This window comes from Pan paniscus, chromosome 19 (assembly GCF_029289425.2).
Source record: "Pan paniscus chromosome 19, NHGRI_mPanPan1-v2.0_pri, whole genome shotgun sequence".
NCBI lineage: Eukaryota > Metazoa > Chordata > Mammalia > Primates > Hominidae > Pan > Pan paniscus.
In genome coordinates, this window is record NC_073268.2 from 78,718,370 (window position 1) to 78,743,245 (window position 24,876).

Genomic DNA, 24,876 nt, shown 5'->3' on the forward strand with positions numbered 1-24,876 from the left:
CTCGGCCTCCCAAAGTGCTGGGATTACAGGCGCTCACCACTGCGCCCAGCCTATTTCTTAGAAGTTTTAAGAAGACAGTACTTCCTAATGACAATATTACAAGAACAAACTAGAGGTTTGAGATATACTGGAGATTTATTTTCCTGAAATCTTTGGAATGTTGTTAAAAAGACAGGAAACACTGTCTTTCAGTAAAAGTGAAATGGATTATTTTATTGAGGCCGAAGATACTGGGGGAAATTTTGTTTCATTCTTTGACTCATTAATCAACTTTATAGAAAAGAAACCACTTTTTAAAATTTTTTCTGAGAGTGAGAAAAAATAAAATATATGCTAATCCAGATAATTTCTTTGAAGTTTTAGAATACTTCCTGAAATCAGCATAGATTCAGCCAGTTGTACTAAACTCTAAATAGCATACTACAAAAAGTAAACATAATGCTGTCTCTGAGTTCTCACAGGAAAACAACTTTCTCTTTGCTAGGAGTAGTATATAACAAAATTTAAATTTGTTTCCAAAAGAACTGAAATTGTAGCATCTACTTATTGACTTTCTAAATAGGGAGTATTTATTGAGTATCTGCTACACCGTGATGCAATATAAAGCAGCATAAATGGACTGGGTGTGGTGGCTCACGCCTGTAATCCCAGCACTATGGGAGGCCAATGAGGGTGGATCACTTGAGGTCAAGAGTTCGAGATCAGCCTGGCCAACATGGTGAAACCCCATCTCTACTAAAAATACAAAAATTGGCTGAGTGTGGGGGTGTGCGCCTGTAATCTTAGCTACTCTGGAGGCTGAGGCACGAGAATCACTTGAACCTGGGAGGCGGAGATTGCAGTGAGCCTGAGATCATGCCATTTCACTCCAGCCTAGGTAGTAGAATGAGACTGTCTCAAAACAAAAAACAAGCAAAAAAACACACAAATGAAAATGCAATCATAGAGTGCAATGTTATCTTTCATAGAATTTGAATACTTTAAAAATTTTAAAACTCTTATAACTTAATCATAAAAAGACAACTCATTAAAAATGAGCAAGAGACTTGAACAGATAGTTTACAAAAAAAGAGTGTATAAAAATATGCAAATGGCAAGCATGAAAAGATGTTCAATGTCATTATCCATCAGGAAAACTCAAGGTAAAACCAGCGTGAGATAGTACTATAAACCCAGTAGAATGACTAGAAATAAAAAAAACCTGACAGATCCAAGGGTTGGTGAAGATGAGGGGCAGCCTGATTTCTTACACCAATAGAAATGTAAAATATTACAGCTACTTCAGAAGGTTTTTGGACAGTTTTTCTATTTGAGATAAATATGTACTAAATCCTGTGATCCAGCAGTTCCTCTCCTGGCATTTACCCAAGACAAAAGCAAATGTTGGCTGGGCATGGTGACTCACTCCTATAATCCCAGCACTTTGGGAGGCTCAGGGAGGAGGACCACTTGAACCCAGGAGTTTGAGACTAGCCTGGGCAGCACAGCGAGACCATCTTTATTTTTAAAAACAGAAGAAAGCAAATGTCCATAAAAGTACTTGTATGAGAATATTCATGGGAATTTTATTCATAGCCAAAAAGTGGAAACATCCTAGGTGTCTGTTAACAAGTGAATGTAGATACAAATTATTATATTGTCATACAGTGGAATACTACTCAGTAATAAAAAAAGAATGAATTTCTCATAATAGAACAGCTTGCATGAATCTAAGAAACAAAAGACACAGTTCCTGCCATCAGAGGGGTAACAGTCTACATGAGGGTGGGCGAATAAGACACATTCACATATATAAGGAAACCTATTCAGATGAGCAGTGCACATATTAAGAATTCACTAAAATTAGCTGGGTGTGGTGGCACACACCTGTAGTCCTAGCTACTCAGGAGGCTGAGGTGGGAGGATCATTGGAGCCAGGAGTTGGAGGCTGTAGTAAGCTGTGATTGCACTGCTGCACTCCAGCCTGGGCAACAGAGTGAGACCCTGTCTCTTAAAATAAAAAAAAAGAAAAGAAATTCACTAAAATAAATCAAGGGCAGGGTACTAATTGGAGAAAGCTATAAAGAAGAGGAAAAATGTGTTCTGGGCATGGAAAACTGCAGCTATAAATTGCCTGTTGGTTGAAATAGACAGGACATCTCAAGGACTTTTATCCCATGGTATCATCTCTCACAGTACTTTATTCTTTTCCTTTGAATTCTTTACCGCGTTTGTACTTAGAATTACCAATTAATATATTTAGTGGTTATAACTCCCCCTCTCTCTAGGCTGTGAACACCAGTTTTTTTCTATGTCCTATACTTAACATTCTTACAGTTCATGACGTATGATTGGTTTTAAATAAACCTGTGTTCAATGAATGATGTTCTCAAGAATCAGGAGTATATAAGGTGTTCTGGAGTAAGAATTCTGCAGGGAGGCAGATCTTCTAGCGCATTGAGGGGTTTTTCTTGTCTGAATCCAAAGTTTGGTAGCAGAGACCCATGGAAGACTTGGAACATCAAACTGGAAGTGTGCAAAGTGGTGTTCTGAGAAGATGAATTGGTAACAGTTCTCTAGAAAATATTAGATAGAGAAGAAACAGAAAATAGGGAAACAGCTTAAGAGCTAGGCATTGATGTGGCCCAAATGTGAGATGCTGAACTCTAAGATTAAAAACATGTAGGCAGGCTGGGTGCAGTAGCTTAGGCCTGTAATCTCAGCACTTTGGGAGATGGAGGTGGGCTGATCACTTGAGGCCAGGAATTCAAGACCAGCGTGGCCAACATGGCAAAACCAGTCTCTACTAAAAAATACAAAAATTGGCTGGGTGTGGTGGCTCACGCCTGTAATCTCAGCACTTTGGGAGGCCAAGGCGGGCAAATCATGAGGTCAGGAGTTCAAGACCAGCCTGGTCAACACAGTGAAACCCCGTCTCTACTAAAAATACAAAAATTAGCTGGGCATGGTGGCATGTGCCTGTAGTCCCAGCTACTTGGGAGGCTGAGGCAGGAGAATCGCTTGAACCCGGGAGGTGGAGGTTGCAGTGAGCCGAGATCCCACCACTGCACTCCAGCTTGGGCAACAGAGTGAGACTTCGTCTCAAAAAAAAAAAAAAAAAAAAAATTATCCGGACGTGGTGGCATGCACCTGTAGTCCCAGCTACTCAGGAGACTGAGGCAGGAGAATCGCTTGAACCCGGGAGGAAGAGGCTGCAGTGAGCCGAGATCATGACTCTGCACTCCAGTCTGGGTGACAGAGCAAGACTCTGTCTTAAAAAAACAAACAAACAAAAAACCAACCAAACAAACAAAAAACCACACACACACATAGGCAGATTGGGAAAGCTTTACCTGTGAAGAACCTGTGGTTGTTTCATTATTCTATCTTGTCTACTTTGTTTGAATAGGAATAGTTAGTCATCCGAGGAGTCATTACTGACTGTTCTGAGAAGTGTATGGTTTTCAACAGTATGTTTCCTGATAATGTTAAATGTTTTAGTTTCTAAGAAGTGTCTTTATCCATGCTAATTGGTATTGAATTCCTTTTTTTGTCTGTTTCCCCTAAGTCAAAACAAGAGAAGATGGCGTGTAGAGATAAGAGCATGCAAGACCGCTTGAGACTGGGCCACTTTACTACTGTCCGACACGGAGCCTCATTTACTGAACAGTGGACAGATGGTTATGCTTTTCAGAATCTTATCAAGTAAGTGAATTGTTATGATTAAATGGAGAATTGAAAAGTTCGTTTGGATTTTTTAGGTTTTCTGTAATTGTAGTCATTAATAATCCTAGTATTGGTAGTCATCTTTTCAGTTAGTTTTTTAGTCACCACATGTGGAAAGAAATGTATCGAATGAGGTGAAGTCCTGAAAAAAAACGACACAAGTAAAATCAGGAATACAAAATGAGTTCCAGAAAATAAATAAAGTATGAGTTCAGGCCAGGCGCGGTGGCTCATGCCTGTAATCCCAGCACTTTGGGAGGCCAAGGCGGGTGGATCATGAGGTCAGGAGTTCAAGACCAGCCTGGCCAACATGGTGAGACCCTGTCTCTACTAGAAATACAAAAATTAGCCAGGCGTGGTGGCAGGCGCCTGTAATCCCAGCTACTTGGGAGGCTGAGGCAGAGAACTGATTGAACCTGGGAGGTGGAGGTTGCAGTGAGCCGAGATCGTACCACTGCACTCCAGCCTGGGCGACAGAGCAAGACTCCGTCTCAAAAAAAAAAAAAAAAAAAAAAAAGAAGAATGAGTTCTGCATTAAAACTTAAAAGAATCAGAATTGCTGAAGCTAAGGAAGAAAAACCTAGGGTTTGACTTTCTATCTTTCTAATTATATAATGAATTTTCATTAAGAGTCTATTGAGCATTTCTTCTGGATCCACAGAAAAATGAAATGTGAAAGGACCTGAGAAAGAATTTCCTGAGATAAGTTTAGGTATAAAGCAGAATAAAACCACTGAAGAACTTTATAGGACATGTTCCTGGGATTATTTAAGGAGACAGTGTCCAGTCATCAGAGAGTCACTTCCTGGAAGGCAGTGGTGACCAGCCCCACTGTGTGTGCCTGGGTGCAGCTTGGAATCTTGAACATTCATTGTCTTTGTCATAACTTTTGATTTGAAACATTCAGGTATTTATTCCAATGAGGGAATTAACATTTAAAATCCTCAAATTCCAACTGTGTGACTAGCTACCGTTAGCTTAGATCTTTAAATGTATATAGATATCTTCAGATTGCAGTACCTTTTGGTGAATCTTCTTTTTTTTTTAATCTCTAGGTCATGATGAGTTGGAAGGGTCTATAGACTGCCTTTCTTTCCTGTGTTTTTTTGCTGAAATAGCTTGTTGAGTATGAATTGGAAAGCATGTGACTACTTTTGAGTAATAATGAAACAAATAAGAAACTTATGCCTGAAAGAAAATACAAATATTGATGCTATTTATAATATTTGTTAAAACTAACCTCTGAGTTAGACGTTAGTAGTCCTTGTTTTATGTGTGAAACATTAACCTCCAACTTAGATTAAGCGTGTTTTTGCTTCATGATTATTCCTCATGTATGTATATTTTGGTGTGTGAAGAGGCTTTCAAGTCAAAGAATACCTTGGAAGGAAAGCACAGACTTTTCTTAGGCCGGCACCAGACATTCAGAGCAGCATTCACTCTGCGCTCTTAAGCATAGGTGGCTGGTGATAGCAGAGGTATCAGGGCAGTGTAAACAGCAGTTACATGGAGGTATGATACCTGTTTATAACATCCTGGCCAAGACATGCAAGTTGTCCTGGAAGTGACATACCATCCAGTTTCCAGATTTGTTAAAATGGAATCAGAAGAAGATAAAACTTAAGATCCACATAGTGGCCAAAGCCACCTAATGCTTACACTGACTTCTAGTAGTGGTAGTCACTCTGAGCAGCCCTATCAATGGCTACTATTTAGATAGCAGTCTTTTTAGACTTTGATTCAGGAAAGATGGTGAGTTTGTATAGAGATGTAATTAGTTTTAAGAAGTGCTTTTGGCCGGGCACAGTGGCTCTTGCCTGTAATCCCAGTACTTTGGGAGGCCGAAGCGGGTGGATCAGTTGAGCCCAGGAGTTTGAGACCAGCCTGGGCAACATGATGAAACCCTGTCTCTACAAAATATACAAAAATTAGCTGGGTGTGGTGGCACACACCTGTGGTCCCAGCTACTTGGGAGGCTGAGGTGGGAGGATGACTTGAGCCCAGGAGGCAGAAGTGAGTCATGCAGTGAGCCGAGAATTGTACCACTGTCCTCCAGCCTGGGCAACAGAGCCAGACCCTGTCTCATAACAAAACAAAACAAAAAGAAGTGGTTAAACTTACTGCTTATAGTAGCAATATTTTATCTCTTACTCTAAAAGCAGCTTGATGCCCACGAGGGTCTGGAAATCTGTATGGTAGAGTACAAAATGATGACTTTGCTATAGAGCCACCAGATCAGAGGAAGTGAGACTATGTAAATGAAATCCCTAAGTAGGACTCTTCACTGTAGTTGGATAGCACTGTTTTACCATTTTAAGTCATATAAATGGCCAGAAATCTGTGTCTTCTCTTGGGAAGCTGTTTCTGGCTGATGTCTATTAATTATAGGTATTTTTAGTTCCTGAAATTTTGCTTTAATAAATTAATTTCCTTCAGTATAGAAATTGAAATTCTCTAGTTGTAAAAGGCTATATCTAATAACCTCAGAGGTCACAATTCTGCACATGAGAAACTCCAAGACATGTGAAGTAATTTGGTGGGTGAAGTAGCTGAACACTAACAACATTACTAGGTTTTATGGGAAGAGACAAACCTAAAGGCATTTAAAAAATGAATCAGATAATCAAATATAGCCTCAATAGGACCCTTAGCACCATTTTTTTGTTGTTGTTGTTGTTGTTATTTTTGTTCACTGGTTCTTTTTCTGAGTGATCTTTAATTTCCTAAAACAGAAGATTCATTGTCTAATAGGAAAATTATATCAGATTTGTAATATTTTTTGGCCAGTTTAGTAATTTTTGCTTTCCACAGTATGTTTGAATCTTTTGAAAAAGTAGCTTATTTTATAGTTCTGAGAAAGTAATGTTAAATACTAAATGTTAATGTTATTCAGTATACCACTTTTTGTTTAAAGAAGTCTCAAACAGTCCATGGCAAGGCAATAAAAATTCTTTACTAAGATTTTGTTTATGTTGAAGTAAACAAAATTAAAGTAATGGGATTTGGCCAGATGTGGTGGCTCACACCTGTAATCCCAGCACTTTGGGAGGCTGAGATGGGCAGATCACTTGAGGCCAGGAGTTTGAGACCAGCCTGGCCAAAATGATGAAACCCTGTCTTTACTAAAAATACAAAAATTAGTTGGGCATGGTGACACACACCTGTAATCCCAGCTACTCGGCAGGCTGAGGCAGGAGAATTGCTTGAACATGGGAGGCAGAGGTTGCAGTGAGCCAAGATTGTGCCACTGCACTCCAGGCTGGGTGACAGAGCAAGACCCTGTCTCAAAAAAAAAAAAAAAAAAAGTAATGAGATTTGACCTGTGTACAAAATTGTGATCATTTAAGATGCATATAACTAGAGGAAGAAATTAAAGTTTATAGCATTGTAATGCTAGTCCAGGTATTTATTCTGAAGTGTAACAAGTTCCACTATCCATTTCATTTATTTTATTTTGAGACGGAGCCTTACTCTATTGCCCAGGCTGCAGTGCAGTGGTGCAATCTCGGCTCACTGCAACCTCTGCCTCCCGAGTTCAAGTGATTCTCCTGCCTCAGCCTCCTCAGTAGCTGGGATTACAGGTGCCCACCACTATGCCTGATGAATTTTTGTATTTTTAGTAGAGACGGGGTTTTGCCATGTTGGCCAGGCTGGTGTTGAACTCCTGACCTCAAGTGATCCACCCACCTCGTCCTCCCAACCAGTATCCGTTTTAAAGCAATTTACGTCAAACCATCTGATTCTCAGTCATATGATTCACTCATTTTGTTGATTTTATAAACATTAGATCTTCTTCAGGTATCGTATACCATTTCACAGCTCCCAGTTTATACAGAATATATTCAATCCTGGGAATCTTTAAAAATCTCATCTGGGCTGGTTGTGGTGGCCCATGCCTGTAATCCCAGCAGTTTGGGAGGTCGAGGTGGGTGCATATCCTGAGGTCAGGAGTTTGAGACCAGCCTGGCCAACATGGTGAAACCCCTTCTCTACTAAAAATACAAAAATTAGCCGGGCATGGTGGCGTGCACCTATAGTCCCAGCTACCCAGGAGGCTGAGACAGAATTGCTTGAACCTGGGAGGTGGAAGTTGCAGTGAGCTGAGATCACGCCACTGCACTCCAGCCTGGGTGACAGAGTGAGACTTCGTCTCCAAAAAAAAAAACAACCCATCTGGGATATTGACATGTTGTTTGAAGTTTTGAAGTTTCAGACCTCTCAGAGATGAAATAGATAACAGATTATTTAAAATAATTTTGTTTAAATAATGACTGGAAATACGTGCTTTTTTTTTTTTTTTTTTTTTTTTTTTGAGATGGAGTGTTGCTCTGTTTCCCAGGCTGGAGTGCAGTGGCGTGATCTCGGCTCACTGCAACCCCTGCCCCCTGGGTTCAAGCAATTCTCCTGCCTCATCCTCCTGAGTAGCTGGGACTACAGGCACACACCACCACTCCTGGCTAATTTTTGTATTTTTAGTAGAGACAAGGTTTCACCATATTGGCCAGGCTGGTCTCAAACTAAGTGATCCGCCCGCCTTGGCCTCCCAAAGTGCCGGGATTACAGGTGTGAGCCACCGCGCCCGGCCACATTTTTAAAAATACCTTTACTACTAGTTACTTCTTGTATGGTTGAAGTGTAAAATGTAGTTTTGCTGCTGAAGGTACCCGCATTTCAGTTCCTGGGATGCTGTAACAAATACCATAAACTGGGTAGTTTAAAGTAACAGAAATGTATTCTCTCACACTTCAGGAGTCTGAAAGTCTGAAATCAAGGTGGGGCAGGACCATACTTCCTCAGACCTTTAGGGAACATCTTTCTTTGCCTCTTCAGCAGTGTGGCAGCCCCAGGTGTTGGGCTTGCGGCAGCATAACTCCATTCTCTGTCTCCTCTTCACATGGTGCTCTCCCTGTGCGTCTCTGTGTCTTCTCTTCTCATAAGGATACCGGTCATATTGGATTAAGGTCCTATCATGTCCAGTATGACCTCATCTTCACTAGTAATATCTTTATTCACCCTATTTCCAAATAAGGTCATATCCTCAGGTACTAACGACTTTAACATATCTTTTGGGGGACACAACCCATAATGGTGCAGAAGATTGATTGTCTTGTTTCTCTTTTGCAGGCAGTGGCTTGGTAAATAGAGTTATTTAGATTTGAATGAGATGGATTTATTGGGTCCTCAATACTTCTGTAAAATATAGAAGAAATAGCCTCTTGCTATGGGTGATGAAGGGCGAGCGCTCTCTAAAATTGATGCTATACAAGAAATATTTAAGGATCAACTCTGTGAAAGGCACTGTTAATGCATGCTGGGGGATATACGGATTGCTAAGACACGATTCCTGTTCTATGAGAAGTTACACTTTGACATAATCCAGCCTTTGTACTCCCAAAATAAATCTAAATGAAGTACCACTGATAGACTCTCTTTATTCTTTTCTTCTTCAATAGCTAAACAGTTTCAGGAACATCAAGAATTGATATGGGAATCCTTAAAATACGTAACATTGATCTTTGGTGCATGAGCTTTCATGTTCAAACTTTCGTTCTCAGAATGTGCAGTTTACGATTTCCCTAAAGGTGTTTTGGAATCTGTGTCCCTTGTGTTATGGTTTATATATATGATGGCTGTGGGGAGCATTTCTTGGTGAATCTGAAGAGATTAAACATATGAATTGTCCTTGAAAATAATAGATTATTTTCATGTTTGATGAAGGTGATTGCTAAAATCTCAATTTTGCAAAACACTGTTAATCTTCAAAGACAAAATGTTGTGGCACTCCACTAAGCTACTCTAGTTTATAGTTTAAACTGTATATTGTATGTTTATCTGTAGGGAGTTCAGAGTGTCTTACATTCATGGCCCCTGAAAAGGGTAGAAATGAGCTAAAGATGTTTACTAGTTTTTTAATTGGGAAATTCATGTTCAGTTAAGGTAAATGTTTTCTCCAGAATAAAGATTGTGATTTTTTACTTAAGGATTCTGTGTCTCAACCCAGATTTCTTTCAAGCCATGAATTATATATATAGTTGTCCCTTGTGGGGAATTGGTTCCAGGACCTTCCTCAGATACCAAAATCCATGGATGCTCAAGTCTCTGATATAAAATCTGTAGTATTTGCACATAGCCTATGCATATCCTCCCATATACTTTAAATCACCTCTGGATTACCTATAATACCTAATAAATGTAAATGCTATGTAAATAATTGTCATACTATATTGTTTATGGAATAATAAGGAAAAAAGTTTGTACATATTCAGTATAGATGCAGCCATCTTTTTTTTTTCGTGTATTTTCAATCTGCAGTTGGTTGAATCCGTGGATATGGAGAGCCAACCTTATATGTGTTCTGTGAGTAGGGATGAGGAGGTCTAGCTAATGATAATCAAAAAGAATTTTCAGGCAAACAGAAAACTCTTGAATTATCATTTTCATTTTGCTGTTCGATTGATGTCTAATCAGTGACCTGGCTCATCTTGAAGCCAAGGGCATAGTATTATCAAGTGACTGGCTGTTTCTTTGTAATACTCTGATTAGGTTAATTTTGCATACAGCATTGCCCTTCTAGATATGTTCGAATAAACTGTATTGTGGGTATCTACCTTAGAGTAATCTTGGTTTTCTGCTTGTCGTTCTTCCACAAAAGATACTGTACTGAATCTGGAAAAGATCTGACAGCAATGTTCAGGGAAGAGGGTAGAGCAACTTCCATTTGAGTGTAGGTTTTAAAAAATTAGATTTTGCCGGGCACGGTGGCTCATGCCTGTAATCCCAGCACTTTGGGAGGCTGAGGCGGGTGGATCACTTGAAGTCAAGAGTTTGAGACCAGCCTAGCCAACATGATGAAACCCCATCTCTACTAAAACAATACAAAAATTAACTGGGCGTGGTGGCGCACACCTGTAATCCCAGCTATTAGGGAGGCTGAGGCACGAGAATCACTTGAACTTGGGAGATAGAGCTTGCAGTGAGCTGAGAGCTGAGATTGTGCCACTGCATCCCAGCCTGGGCAACAGAGTGAGGCTCTGTCTCAAAAAAAAAAAAAAAAAAAAAAGATTTATTATTCCACAAAAATGAAGGTTGGTTCCACAAAAGAGAATGTGTGGAAAAGCACAGTAGAGGAAGAAGGAGAAGGGAGCTATCATTTGATTGTCAATTATAGTGGGTGACTTAAAGACTAACCTGTTAGATGGTTAATCTCCAATTTTGTATGTTTTTATATACCAAGTCTGTAAACCTTAATATCTGTTAGGTGGTAGGATACATGAGAGAAAGTGTTTTTTTTTTTTTTTACAATGGAGTTTTTATTGGTCCCTAATTTGTAAACTAGTTAATCACAGAAAAATGTGACATCTTATTAGGAAATACTCTAATGGTAATGGTGTTAGACTAACTGCAGTTGTAAAATATGTTTTATACTAATTCATTTTGTATACTGTTCCCTAAGGAGTTCTTACTAGTTGGAAGACTTCGTTGTGCTTTCTCCAAATGTATTTTTCTTTTAAAAACTTAATCTAGGTGTCACTGTATCAGTGGGCGGGGTTGACGTGTAGAGTAGTAATGGCTCCCTTAGACTAGAATAAAGGATAGGTCTAAAAAGAAAATCTTGTTTACTTTCTTTAGCATCCTACAAACTTGGTATCTTTTTACGTAAAACTGAGAAGCTTTCATCCAAAGAAAAATAAAATAGAACTTGGAACTTTTTACAACTTTTAAAATACGATTTTTACTTTTAATGGGTTCAGATCAGAGAATTGTTTCCTTAGCTGTTAAAAAGGAATCAGAAAATTGTTCCTTCTGAGTCAGAAAATAAGGTCACAATAGAAATTAGATATGTTCCTTCCTGTCCACTCTGAAAATAGTAATAACTAGTGTCTTAAAGCACAGACTCATTCCCAGAAAACATCTATCACCAATTATTTGGCCCTTCCAATCTGAAGTTAAAATCAAATCTCTACTTGACTTAAAGGGGCTTATTTTTTCTGAAATTGGATACACAAGTGACAAATTGTGTGTGTTCCATAGCTGTGGTAAAACTTTTGACTTTCTTTCTTTGTACAACGTCTTTTATATCTCTAGGCAACAGGAAAGGATAAATTCACAGAGGGAAGAGATAGAAAGACAACGGAAAATGTTAGCAAAGCGGAAACCTCCTGCCATGGGTCAGGCCCCTCCTGCAACCAATGAGCAGAAACAGCGGAAAAGCAAGACCAATGGAGCTGAAAATGAAACGTATGTTCTTTATTGACGTGAACGCTGAGACACCACACCCTGCCCCCAAATACAAATGTTGATTGTCACCGGCAATAGTTTTAAATTCTTGAGGTCACTCAGGTTTAAACCTTCTTTTCAGTTATATTAATGGATTTGTTCAACTCATATAAATGCCATATAAAATTAATTGATTTTCTTAAACCTGCTCTTTAGGGCATTTTGAATGAGAGGGAAAAGTAATGTCACTTGACATCATGACTTTTGGCCACTCCTGGTTAACAAATAAGATGTCATTGTACTGAAATGATATTATTGCTTACATGTGGCTGCAGGGTGTGGTACACTAGTGTCATCTTATGGGAGTTACCTGGCTGTTATTTCAGACTGAAGAATGCTCTTTACTGGTCAAAAGAGCACTTAGTTAATAGTCACAAACTTAGGATAAGCCCCCCAGAAAGCTGTTATGTTAGAAAAGGACATTGTCCCAATAAGCCACAACTTGATCTCATCAGAATTGTTTCCTGTTCTGGGAATCTAAGGAAAACACCAGTATCTTAAACTGCAGTACAGTCATCTTTTTATCTGTCACTCAACAATATTTACATAGCTACCATGTATAGGAAGAGTAGAAAATTCTAAGCACAAATGCCTGCCTTCTCCATTCTTTTCTTCCTTTCTGTTTAACTGAAAGTAAGTTTCATGTCCAAAGATAGCTGCAGATAAAAGATATATAACTTATCAACTAATATGTCATTTGCTTTATGTTTTCATATTAGTTCACAAAAACAACACATAATCCACTTCAGGTATAATAATACTTGTATTATATTATTGTTAAAAGTCTGTGGCATCCTAGAAGTGCATCTTCTTTCATTCTAGTGAGATAGATGGCTTAACACCAATCCTCACCCCATACATATCTGATGTTTTGGGAAGTCTCTTCCTTGATGTTCGTTTAGTAAGTCTATGTTAAATGCTTATTTTATGCTAGGCCCTCTTCTGGGAATACAGAGCTAAAGGATACAGCCCCAGCCTTAGGAGCCCACAGTTTACTTAGGTGAGATGAACAGACGAATAAACTAATAATTACATTAAGTATAGCGATAAAAATGTGCATAATGAGCTTGGAAAACATCTTCATTCATATAACTCCAAATTTTGTTGTTGTTGTTTTTTTTTGAGACGAAGTCTCACTCCGTCGCCCAGGCCAGAGTGCAGTGGTGCTATCTCGGCTCACTGAAACCTGTCTTCCGGGTTCAAGCGTTTCTCCTGCCTCAGCCTCTTGAGTAGCTGGGACTACAGGCGTGCACCACCATGCCCAGCTAGTTTTTGTATTTTTAGTAAAGATGGAGTTTCTCCATGTTGGCCAGGCTGGTCTTGAACTCCTGACCTCAAATGATCCACCCTTCTCGGCTTCCCAAAGTGCTGGGATTACAGGTGCGAGCTACTGCACCCAGCCCAAATGTTACAAAACTAGAGTCTTGTTTTCCCTTGATTTTAAAGACTAGTCAAGTGCAATAATGAGAATGAGAAGAGGGGAAGAGTATTGAGTCTTAAATATAAAGTATTTTCCTTTCAGCAAGTCCAAGTAGGGGCTCAAATTTGAAAGATTGTCCAGGCTAATTAATCTGACCAATGTTTTCTTTCATGACTCCTGTGTGCATTTTGTGAAGGGACTTTCCCTCTAGTATTATTTGAAAATTATTTAATGCTAATGCACAAAACCATTGGCTTAGGAGTGATAAAGAAGGCATAGGTTGTTTCTTTGCCACAGAAGAATAATTAGAATGCAATCTAGGCTAGTAATGTGTAAGCAGTTGCCATCTGGTGTCCTGTGTAAAATCCAATCTGGAAGACTTTCAGTCCAGTTTTTAATTAGAGTATCTGTGACTTGGCTCTTACTTTGACCAGAAGCCAGAAGTAGGCCTCTGGGGTCTTGGAGTGAGCCATATTATCCTTTCTTGGCCCCGAACCTGTTTCAGACAGAGAATTCTTAGCCATCATTTTTAATTTTTCTGTTTTTCACTGGTGTGGAATGGAGTAATAGATACAGGTATTTCTGCATCTGTAAAGAGATAGCCCTAGTGGGTGAGTTTCTTCTTCTTTCTATTTTTTCTTGTGTTAGACCTCAAAGGCTCTGTTCTGGTTGATAGGATAGATATTTCCCCTTTCTTCTGCTATTTAGAATATATCTAAACAGTGATATCTAAAAATATTAAATATCTGTATATGCTTCTAGAATGCGAAGAAGGTAGAGATGGAAGAAAAAATAATTCTCACTTGTTCATCTTTTTTTCTTTTATTTTCTTTCTTTCTGTCTTTCTCTCTCTCTCTCTTTCTTTTCTTTTCTTTTCTTTCTTGAGACAGAGCCTTGCTCTGTTGCTTGGGCTGGAGTGCAGTGACATGATTATAGCTCACTATAGCCTCAAGCTCCTGGGCTCAAGCAATCCTTCCATCTCAGCCTCCTGAGTAGCTGGGACTACAGGCATGTGCCACCATGCCCAGCTTCTTTCTTCTTTTTTTCACAGAGACAGAGTGTTGCTTTGTTGCCCAGGCTGGTCTCAAACTCCTGGCTCCAAGTCCTTCCCGCTCAGCTTCCCAGAGTACTGGGATTACAGTGAGCCACCAAGCCTGGCCACTTGTTCATTCTTGAGATATAAGGATGCTGTTGGAGTAGTTGGAACATGAAACACATGACTACCCATCAAGTCAGCCCTTTGAGAGTGGATTTAAATAGCATTTTCAATATTCTTTATACGTTGTCATTTAATAGTCACGCTTTCTTAGATAGGTATTATCACTTGCTGCATTTCAGGAAACTGAGTTAAAGAGGTTAAATTTGCTTGCGCAAGGTCACATGGCCAGTAGCTTAGTAGTGCTTTGAACCCTAGTCCTCAGACTCCAAATCCTAGACTCTAATTTGCTGCTATATCTTTCTCTTTGTTGTTACAGTATCAAGGTTTAAGTGTTAACAAGAATAATCAAATCCATTGGCTTATTGTTTTGCCCTCTAAAAAGTTTTTAGAGAATTTTTGGCTGTCTCTGAATGAGTTTTTATCTTAGTAATATATGGCAAAAAACTCATTTCAAAAATAATATAAAAATATGGCTCACTTTTTTTTCTTTTTTATGTTTTGCAAATTAGACTTCTGGCTTTGAAGTTCTTCCCTCACATCACATCTGGTAAATCACAGAAGTTTTCTCTTGTCAGAGGACTACAAGATAACCCATCTTTCAGTCATTTTAACTGAGACTGAAACTGAATATGTCTTATAGTATATTTGAGCATTTCTCTTTAAACAGGCAAACTATGATTTCTAGTAGTTTACTGAAACTTTTACCACTGTTTTTCAGGTTAACGTTAGCAGAATACCATGAACAAGAAGAAATCTTCAAACTCAGATTAGGTCATCTTAAAAAGGTAAGTATAATGAGAAAATCTCCCTGGAGAAATGTGATACCTAGTTTAAATTTGGGGTTGAAGCTATTTGGTCATTTGGATGAATGTAATAGTAGCTGCACATAGCAGCAGAAAGCTTCAGTGACTGCTTTCACTGTCATGTCTTATAGCCTAATGGTAGAACTCATATTCTTCCGTTTTCTTTCTTCTTCTTCTTCTTTTTTTTTTTTTTTGAGTTGGAGTCTCACTCTGTCTCCCAGGCTGGAGTGCGGTGGCACGATCTTGGCTCACTGCAACCTCCACCTCCCGGGCTCAAGCGATTCTCATGTCTCAGCCTCCTGACTAGCTGGGATTACAGGCACATGCCACCACACCCAGCTAATTTTTGTATTTTTAGTAGAGACGGGGGTCTCACCATTAGGCTGGTCTCGAACTCCTGACCTCAAGTAATCCTCCTGCCTTGGCCTCCCAAAGTGCTGGGATTACGGGTTACAGGTGTGAGCCACCATGCCTGGCCTATCTTTGCATTTTCAAGTCAATTCCAGCAACCCAATGAGAGTGTTTTTCCCTCTAGTGATCTATCAGCAGATAATTCTGTACACATCATAAGGCTTCCCAAGTGGTTATCCTTGGAGTAAAATTTAAATATATAACAAGAGCAGATGGTTTTGAAATTGATGTGAAGACTCCTATCATATTTTAAATCACATAGCAGCTCTTATTCCTTGCCTAAACTAGCTAAAAAGAGAAAGTCTTATGTGAACCTTATTCAAACACAAAGGCACATAACATAGAATTTGTTATTGATGATGTTCACTGAGATATCTTAGATGTGGATTACTCAGCTCTTAAAATTCAGAAGCCCATACATTGGTCGATGCTCTTTATAGGTGATAATGGTCAGTAAAGATTTACTAAACTGCTTTTGGTAGGTGTGCTTTTGTTTTTTATTTCACATATTAGTTTTCATGCTGTTTTCCCACTGGGTTCTCAGAGCTTGTTAAATAAGTAGAACTTGCTGGGGATGGTGGCTCACACCTGTAATGCCAGCACTTTGGGAGGCTGAGGTGGGTGGATCACCTGAGGTCAGGAGTTCAAGACCAGCCTGCCCAGCATGGTGAAACCCCGACTCTACTAAAAATACAAAAAATTAGCTGGGCTTGGTGGCATGTACCTGTAATCCCAGCTACTCGGGAGGCTGAGGCAGGAGAATCACTTGGACCTGGGAGGCGGAGGTTGCAGTGAACCGAGATCGTGCCATTGCACTCCAGCCTGGGTGACAACAGCGAAACTCCATCTTAAAAAATAAAAATAAGTAGAACTTAAGTCACCAAGTGTAATCCATACTTAAAGATGAGAACCAGATAGATAACCTGATTTTTGTAAAAAATGTTTCCATGTCTAAATGTATATGCACAAAACATTCCTGAAAACTTATGTAAGAAACTTAATAGTGGTTATTACATCTCAGGAGTGGGCATGGAGAGGAGGGAGGAGGAGGGTAGGGAACTTTTACTTTTCTTACTGAACTCCTCTGTATGGTTTGAATTTTATTATTTTCTATGGGCTCATTTTTATGATTAAAATTCTTATCGCTTAAAAAGAAATCTTTCAATGCAAAGCACCTTCCTTTAGCCTTTCATAAGATAAATGTCTGCTATTGTTTTTGAAATAAGATCCCAAAAAGGTAAAGTTCCCCCTATTTTGTGCTATTTCTTTCCTTTTCGCTTTAGGAGGAAGCAGAGATCCAGGCAGAGCTGGAGAGACTAGAAAGGGTTAGAAATCTACATATCAGGGAACTAAAAAGGATACATAATGAAGATAATTCACAGTAAGCTACTTCGGGGCATATTGGGTTGGAGATTGCTAAGCATTTTATGATATGAATTGAATGGTCTAGAATAATGTGTTTGCTTAATGTAAGTTACATAAATGATTCCATAGTGTATTTAGCTCTTTTGTAGCATCTAATACAATTTTGTGAACAAAATTATGATTTGCCTTGGTTTAAATATACAATTGTATTAAATTTATATATTAAGTATATATGTGTATACATATAGCATTTTTACATGAATAAAGATTACTAAAACAATATGGCTTTGTAATTGTAAATGGTTGAGATATGTTGCATATTCAGATTTTCCTACAGAGCCTTAAGAAAGGGAAGATGGGTCACAGTGTGGTGTTGTGGAAAGAGTATTGGGTTGAGATGACACTCGGTTTCTGAATGACCTTTAAGGGCTATTCAGGTGTTGAGATTTTAAGTAAGACTCTTAAGTTCAGTACATTAATTGTAGATGAATTGAAACTGGGAAAAGTAGGTTGAAAGTAGAAGGGGGTTTTTATAAGTAATCTGTTTTTTCCCCATATTTTTTAGACCCTGAAACATTTTTTCATAAAGCCATAGCTTGTATATTTTTGTTTGGCTTATATGAGCTTTGGACCTGTCTTTCTGTTAAAGTGGCAGACAACAGCAGGTACCACTTCCTGAGAGCTCTCTGTGTATCAGGCTTGGTCCTAAGTGCCCTTAGTGCTCTCATTTAATCCGCAGGATAACCCTGTTATCTTTAATACATTAATCAGAAAACAAGCTTAGAGAAATTAAATTAACTTGCCCAGGGACCCATAAATAATGTGACCAAAGAGTTCAACTTGGATCTTTTTCATCTAAACCATCATGCAGTAATGTCTCTCCAGATAGGCATCCTACTTTCTTAAAATCCATGTAAAGTAATTTCAGAATTAATAGTGAGGTTGTTTAAGATCAGGAACTAGGTAAAAATATTTTTAAATTTGTTTTTGCCAGAACTTGTCATTTCTTTATCATATTATTAAGAAACTACCCAAGGTAGAGTCTAATATGGGGAACACAGTTATATCTGTCTTAAAGAGAGAATAATGAATGCACATAGAACATGTGACTCACTTTAAAATCAAATCTGTTTTTAAGGAAATAGCAAGTGTCTTGGAATTTTACTGTATGTAGTTTTGAAATGGTGGGAACATGTGGCCCTTGAATAGTTTGGAGGAGCCAAATAGCACAATCTAAAAATCTCTAATCTACCCTCCCTCGTTGTATAGCAGGGCAGAAAAAAGGAGGAGGAGCAAGAAAGGTCTAGTGTAGCTACACTGAGACCAGCACCCAAGTCCTGTGGCTCTATAGCTGGTGCTGTTCATTGTAATTACGCTGCCTCTTTGAACTGTGTAACTTTATACTCAGTATTTGCCATGTTGATGTTGATTGTCAAACTACCAACAGCAGCTATAATTATATGTATAATGTGTTAGATATTCTGGGAATTTTGCAAGCGTGGAAGACTGTAGTCCATGATCTCAGGGTGTTACATGTTCCCTGTTTCCACAGATTTAAAGATCATCCAACGCTAAATGACAGATATTTGTTGTTACATCTTTTGGGTAGAGGAGGTTTCAGTGAAGTTTACAAGGTAAGTATAAGGAACTGGATACAAAGACTGGGGGTTAAATTATCGGCTCCTACCAACTTGGAGAACATTAAGTATACTGATAATTGTAGGTTGATATCCATTGGTTGAAACTCAAAAACTTTAAAAACCTGTATCTTTGGGAAAACAGCTTTCAATAAACCTAAGTGACCAAGTAGAATACAGTATTGCCATTTTCAAGTTTGAAAAATAAGTAATTATAGATTTAAAAAACAAGAAGGAAATATACTGGGTCGTGGAATTATGATGATTTTTATTCTGGTTCTGTACTTCCTGCCTCATACATATTTGTTAGAAAAAAGTATGTGCTATCTTTCTTTCTCTTACAGAATAGATGTGTCAAACCTGTTTCCAATAAGAATAGGTTTTTTTCCATTGGAAAAGCTGCTTTTTGTTTTAGAAGTGTTCTAATATCATTTACTAGCACTGGCAGTCTGAAAGAGTGTCCTGGCTTAGAGTGCTTCAGTTGGGCTAGCGAAGTACAGGCTGCTGAGCTTCCAGGTTGATTTTTACCAAATGAGGGATTCAATATGTTTTAAATATAGCTACAGATCCATAACATGTGGGTTTAATTTTTCTATGTGTTTCTGGCACCTGTCTGTAAAGTACAGAATTGTTTATTAAGTAGTCTTTGTTGCATAGCTGTCCCTTTCAGAAGTACAGCTTTCACTGTTAGGATTTATGTTATGCTCATATGAATTTATATGTGATAAATCTTTTCAGTAAAATAGTTTTCATTGCAAATAAAAATGGTAAAACTAGTTCTACTGTTTTCTTAATTTTTTTTAAATTGTGGTTTTATTTATTTATTTATTTTAGAGATAGGGTCTTGCTGTATTGCCCAGGCTGGAGTAAGGTAGCACAATCATAGTTCATTGCAGCCTCAAACTGCTGGGCACAAGCAAGCCTCCTGCCTCAACCTCTTGAGTAGCTGGGACTACAGGCCCAGTGCACTAATTTTTAAATTTTTTCTAGAGACGGGGTCTTGCTACATTGCCCAGGCAGGTCTCAAACTTATGGGCTCAAGCAATCCTCCTGCCTTGGCCTCCCAGGGTGCTGAGATTACGGGTGTGAGACACTGCACCCAGCTGTGATTTTATTAAGTATATGTTTCAGTGGCATTAAGTACTTTCACAGTGTTGTGCGACTGACATCACTACATCACTGTTCATCTCCAGAACTATATTACGATTAGTGCACTACTGTACTGGTTTTGATATTCTAGTATCTTTTTTTTTTTTTGGAGACATTGTCTCACTCTGACACCCAGGCTAGAGTGCAGCAGTGCAGTCTCGGCTCACTGCAACCTCCCACTCCAGAGCTGAAGTGTACTCCCATCTCAGCCTCCCAAAGTGCTGGGATTACAGGTGTGTACCACCATACCTGGCTAATTTTTGTATTTTTTTTATAGTGACAGGGTTTCATCATGTTGCCCAGGCTGGTCTTGAACTCTTGGGCTCAAGTGATCACACCTTGGCTTCCCAAAGTGTTGGGGTTACAGGCATGAGCCACTGCACCTGGCTTCTAGTATCTTATTTGTATTTTTTAATCTGTGTTTATAAGTAGGATTGGCCCATAGTCACCTTTTGTATGCAAGCAGCTTTGTCAAAATTTGATGTCATAATTATCCTAGCTACTTAGATAGAGTTGTGAAGTCTCTTTTTTTCCATGCTCTGGAACCCTTTTCATCACTTGGGAATTGTTGGCTCCTTGAAAGTTTGTTAGAGTTGACTCATAAAAATTCTTGGGCAGGACAGACTCTGTGGCTCATGTCTATAATCCCAGCACTCTGGGAGCCGAGGCAGGAGGATCACTTGAGCACAGGAGTTTGAAACCAGCCTGGGCAACATAGCAAGACCATGCCTCTACAAAGAAAGAAAAGAAAAATCTCCTGGGAGATGTTGAGTTAGTGGAAAACATTTGGCTGTGTTTTCAATTTCTTCTACAACTATTGATATATTCAGATTTTCTCTCCCTTCTTAAGTCAGTTTTGGTAATTTAATTTTTCTAGGAAATCTATTTCATTTAGATTTTTTTTTCTTTTTTAATAGAGACAGGGTTTCACTGTGCTGCCTAAGCTGGTCTCAAACTCCTAGCCTGAGGTGATCTTCACCCCTCAGTCTTCCAAAGTGCTAGGATTACAGCCACCATGCTTGGCCTAGATTTTTTAAAAATGTTTTCCACATCTTAGTTACTTCTCTGTTCTTGTAAAATTTTTATTTTTGTGTTTCTTGATTGATAGGCTAGAGATTAGTCAGTGTTGTTATTAATTTTTTTCCTAAGAATCAACTTTTTTGTTGATCAAAACTATTTGGTTAGTTTTCTATTTCATTAATGTCTGCTTTCATTCCTTCTTTCTGCTTTCTTCATTTTTATTTATGTTCATTCTTAAGTCAATGCTTAGTTTATTTTCTTTGTAATTTTTTATTGTAAAAAGATAGATAGAAAATTTACCATCTTAACCATTTTTAAGTGTGTAGTTCAGTAAAGTACATTCACACTTTTTGTGAAATAGATCTCAAACTTTTTTTCATCTTCCAAAACTGAAACTCTGTAGCCATTAACCAACTTTCCTTTCCCCCTCCTCCTTGTCCTTGGAACCATTTTACATTCTGTTACTCTGAATTTGACTATGTTTAGATTTCTTACAGAAGTGGACTCATACTACGTCTTTTTATAATCAGCTTATTTTACTTAGCATAATGTCCTCAAGGTTCATCTGTGCTATAGCATGTGACAAGATTGCCTTCCTTTTTAAGGTCACTTAATATTTTATTGTATGTACCACATTTTGTTTATCCTCCTCTGTCGATGGACACTTGGGTTGCTTCCATCTCTCGCCTACCGTGTATAGTGCTGTTTTTGTTTTTGTTTTGTTTGTTTGTTTGTTTGTTTGTTTTGAGACAGAGTCTTGCTCTGTCGCCCAGGCTGGAGTGCAGTGGTGCAATCTCGGCTCACTGCAACCTCCATCTCCCCAGTTCAAGTGATTCTGCTGCCTCAGCCTCTTCCAGTAGCTAGGATTACAGGTGTGCACCACCACGCCCAGCTATTTTTTTTGTATTTTTAGTAGAGACGGGATTTCACTGTGTTGGCCAGGCTAGTCTCGAACTCCTGACCTCAAATGATCCGCCCATCTCTGCCTCCCAAAGTGCTGGGATTATAGGCACAAGCCACCGCACCCAGCCTATAGTGCTGTTTTGAATTTGGGTGTCCAGTTATCTCTGTGAGACTCTGCTTTCAATTCTTTTGGATGTATACCTAGAAGTGTATGTAATTTTAAATCATCAAAATTGGTTCTTGGTGCCTCCCAGTTACTTTTAGTAATTTGATCATCCTATTTTTTCCTAATGTATTTCTTCAAACATTTTATTTCTTTTTCTCTTGAGACAGAGTCTCACTCTGTCGTCCAGGCTGTAGTGTAATGGTGTGATCTTGGCTCACTGCTGCAACCTCTGCCTCCCGGGTTCAAGTGATTCTCCTAGCTCAGCCTCCGGAGTAGCTGGGATTATAGGCGCCCGACCCCACACCTGGATAATTTTTGTATTTTTTAGTAGAGATGGGGTTTTACTATGTTGGCCAGGCTGGTTTCAAATTCCTGACCTCGTGATCTGCCTGCCTCGGCCTCCCAAAGTGCTGGGATTACAGGTGTGAGCCACCACCCTAAGCCCCACACATTTTGTTTCTGAAATCTGAATACTTCTTACAGTGATGTGTGCATTTAATATAGTTTTTCTTTTGCTGTTCTCCACTCTCCAAAATCCTTTCTTAAGTCAGTGGTAGGTCACAGTGTCTTGGATTTAGAATAGAAGTACAGTGTAGTAGTTAGAGAAAATTATGCTTGAAATAGCATTGGTGCTCTTATAAATTGGGTGGTATTTAATGTTTTTTTCTTTTGTGTGGTTTTTTTTGTTTGTTTGTTTTGTTTTTTTGATACGGAATCTCGCTCTGTCGCCCAGGCTGGAGAGTGCAGTGGTGCTATCTCAGCTCACTGCAACCTCTGCCTCCCGGGTTCATGCCATTCTCCTGCCTCAGCTTCCCAAGTAGCTAGGACTACAGGTGTCCGCCACCATGCCCGGCTAATTTTTTGTATATTTTTTAGTAGAGACAGGGTTTCACCGTGTTAGGATGGTCTCGATCTCCCGACCTCATGATCCACCTCCCTCGGCCTCCCAAAGTGCTGGGATTACAGGTGTGAGCCACCGCGCCCGGCTTATTTAATGTTTTTAAAAATTATTTGAAATGGTTTTCTACTGAGAAGCCATAATGGTATTCATGATTGTGAATGGACTGAAGATTCTTTAAGAAAAGAAGTTCAAAAGTTTCCATTTTTGGCCGGGCATGGCCTCTACTGCCTCTAACCCAATATTTTGAGAGGCCAAGGTGGGAAGATTACTTGAGGCCAGGAGTTCAAAAACAGCCTGGCAAACACATTGAAGCCCTGTCTAGATAAAAAAATAAAAATAAAAAATGTTGCAATTTTTGTGAAATAAGATATTATGTCTGAAGTGAGTGGTTTTTATACTTTAAACATACTGGTTTTAATTTGGTATAAATGATGGAAGTTTCTCTATTTTATAAGCAGCTCTCTCTACATGCAGTGCTTATCCAGAGAAACTTAGGTTTAGATAGATCTGTAAAGTAGTGATCACCCTATTTATGTACTGTTTTCTGCACTTGTTGCCTTCATCTATTTGTATATTTGTGGAAATTAGCAGATGGGTGATAACAGTGTTGAAACTGAAGTAGTAAGCTTTTAATCTAAACTTTACAAACTAAGAAAAACTATTCTAAAGGAGCTATGCAATAAATTCTTTTGTTTGGAGGGAAATCTTCAATTGAATTGTAAGATTACTTTATCAAATTATGATTTACACCCAGCTTCCTCAAAAATCCATGTTATCTTTTTCACTGTGCTATAGCAAGCACTACCTAGCTGATGCAGGACTTGCTGGCAGTGGTGGCCACTGGGGAAAGCTGGTTCCTGCCTCTGGACAGTGCTGGAGAAGTGACTTGGGGTGACTAACTTCAGCCATTTTTGGGATTAGAAACTGCTTTTCGGCCAGGCGCAGTGGCTCACGCCTGTAATCCCAGCACTTTGGGAGGCCGAAGCGGGGCGGATCGCCTGAGGTCAGGAGACCAGCCTGACCAACATGGTGAAACCCCATCTCTACTAAAAATACAAAAATTAGCCGGGCGTGATGGTGCATGCCTGTAATCCCAGCTACTCAGGAAGCTGAGGCAGGAGAATCACTTGAACCCGGGAGACAGAGGTTGCAGTGAGCCGAGATCGCACCGTTGCACTCCAGCCTGGGTGACAGAGCGAGACTCCGTCTCAAAAACAACAACAACAAAACCACTTTTCATTTACCCAGCATATAGAGATGGGACTAAAGGCAGGGCTGTTTTTTGTTCTTGTTTCTCTTTTTATTTTAATAAACAATATGCCAAATTACAGGGTTGTTTTGTAAACAATCATACCAAAGAAGTATATTGTGAGGGGTTATTTTCTCCAGGAGGCAGGCAGTGTGTGTCCCTGGAATTTCAAAAGTGACAGGATGTTTGAAGCTTGTAAAGTCCCAGTGTCAACTGAAGGATAAGAGACAACCTAAGGCAGACGGGTCCCAGACGGGAATAGATGGTGTCCAGAAAGAGAATGGTTGGGAAATGATTCTGAAGGCAGGGGCTATCTTTCTGTTTGTGGTGTTGGCCTGGTTTTATGTTCTAAATCCCTTGGTGCCAGTGTGTCTGGAGACTTCTAAATTATCTAATCACAAGTTTCAAGAAGGTGGTTGCAACACTGATATAAGTATGTGATGTATTTAATAATGTATTTTGGACTTTGATTATGTTGTATGTTAAATTAAAGCTTCACATCAGTTACCTGTAATTTTTCTTAACATTTACCCAGTATATAATTTATTCTCTTTATAGGCATTTGATCTAACAGAGCAAAGATACGTAGCTGTGAAAATTCACCAGTTAAATAAAAACTGGAGAGATGAGAAAAAGGAGAATTACCACAAGTAAGTGATACTTGAGTGTCTGACTTTTTAAAATTAAATAATACCTGTAGTTTGAGCATTA

At 39.0% G+C, this 24,876-nt stretch overlaps 1 protein-coding gene across 25 annotated transcripts in view; it reads left to right on the forward strand.

Annotated features, from left to right (window-relative positions):
• The window catches only part of TLK2 (tousled like kinase 2), a 145,011-nt gene that overhangs the window by 93,142 nt on the left and 26,993 nt on the right, over positions 1 to 24,876 (forward strand). For 19 of the 25 annotated variants that reach the window (XM_055102241.3, XM_055102242.3, XM_055102247.3 and 16 more), the window contains 6 exons: positions 3,548 to 3,684; positions 11,791 to 11,943; positions 15,280 to 15,346; positions 17,059 to 17,156; positions 18,693 to 18,774; positions 24,724 to 24,815. In XM_055102241.3, the coding sequence (XP_054958216.1) occupies positions 3,548 to 3,684; positions 11,791 to 11,943; positions 15,280 to 15,346; positions 17,059 to 17,156; positions 18,693 to 18,774; positions 24,724 to 24,815 (629 nt within the window). Of the gene's footprint in view, positions 1 to 3,547; positions 3,685 to 11,790; positions 11,944 to 12,916; positions 12,983 to 15,279; positions 15,347 to 17,058; positions 17,157 to 18,692; positions 18,775 to 24,723; positions 24,816 to 24,876 lie in introns of all 25 variants that reach the window. The other 6 variants (XM_055102238.3, XM_055102239.3, XM_055102245.3 and 3 more) reach the window with 2 other exon arrangements.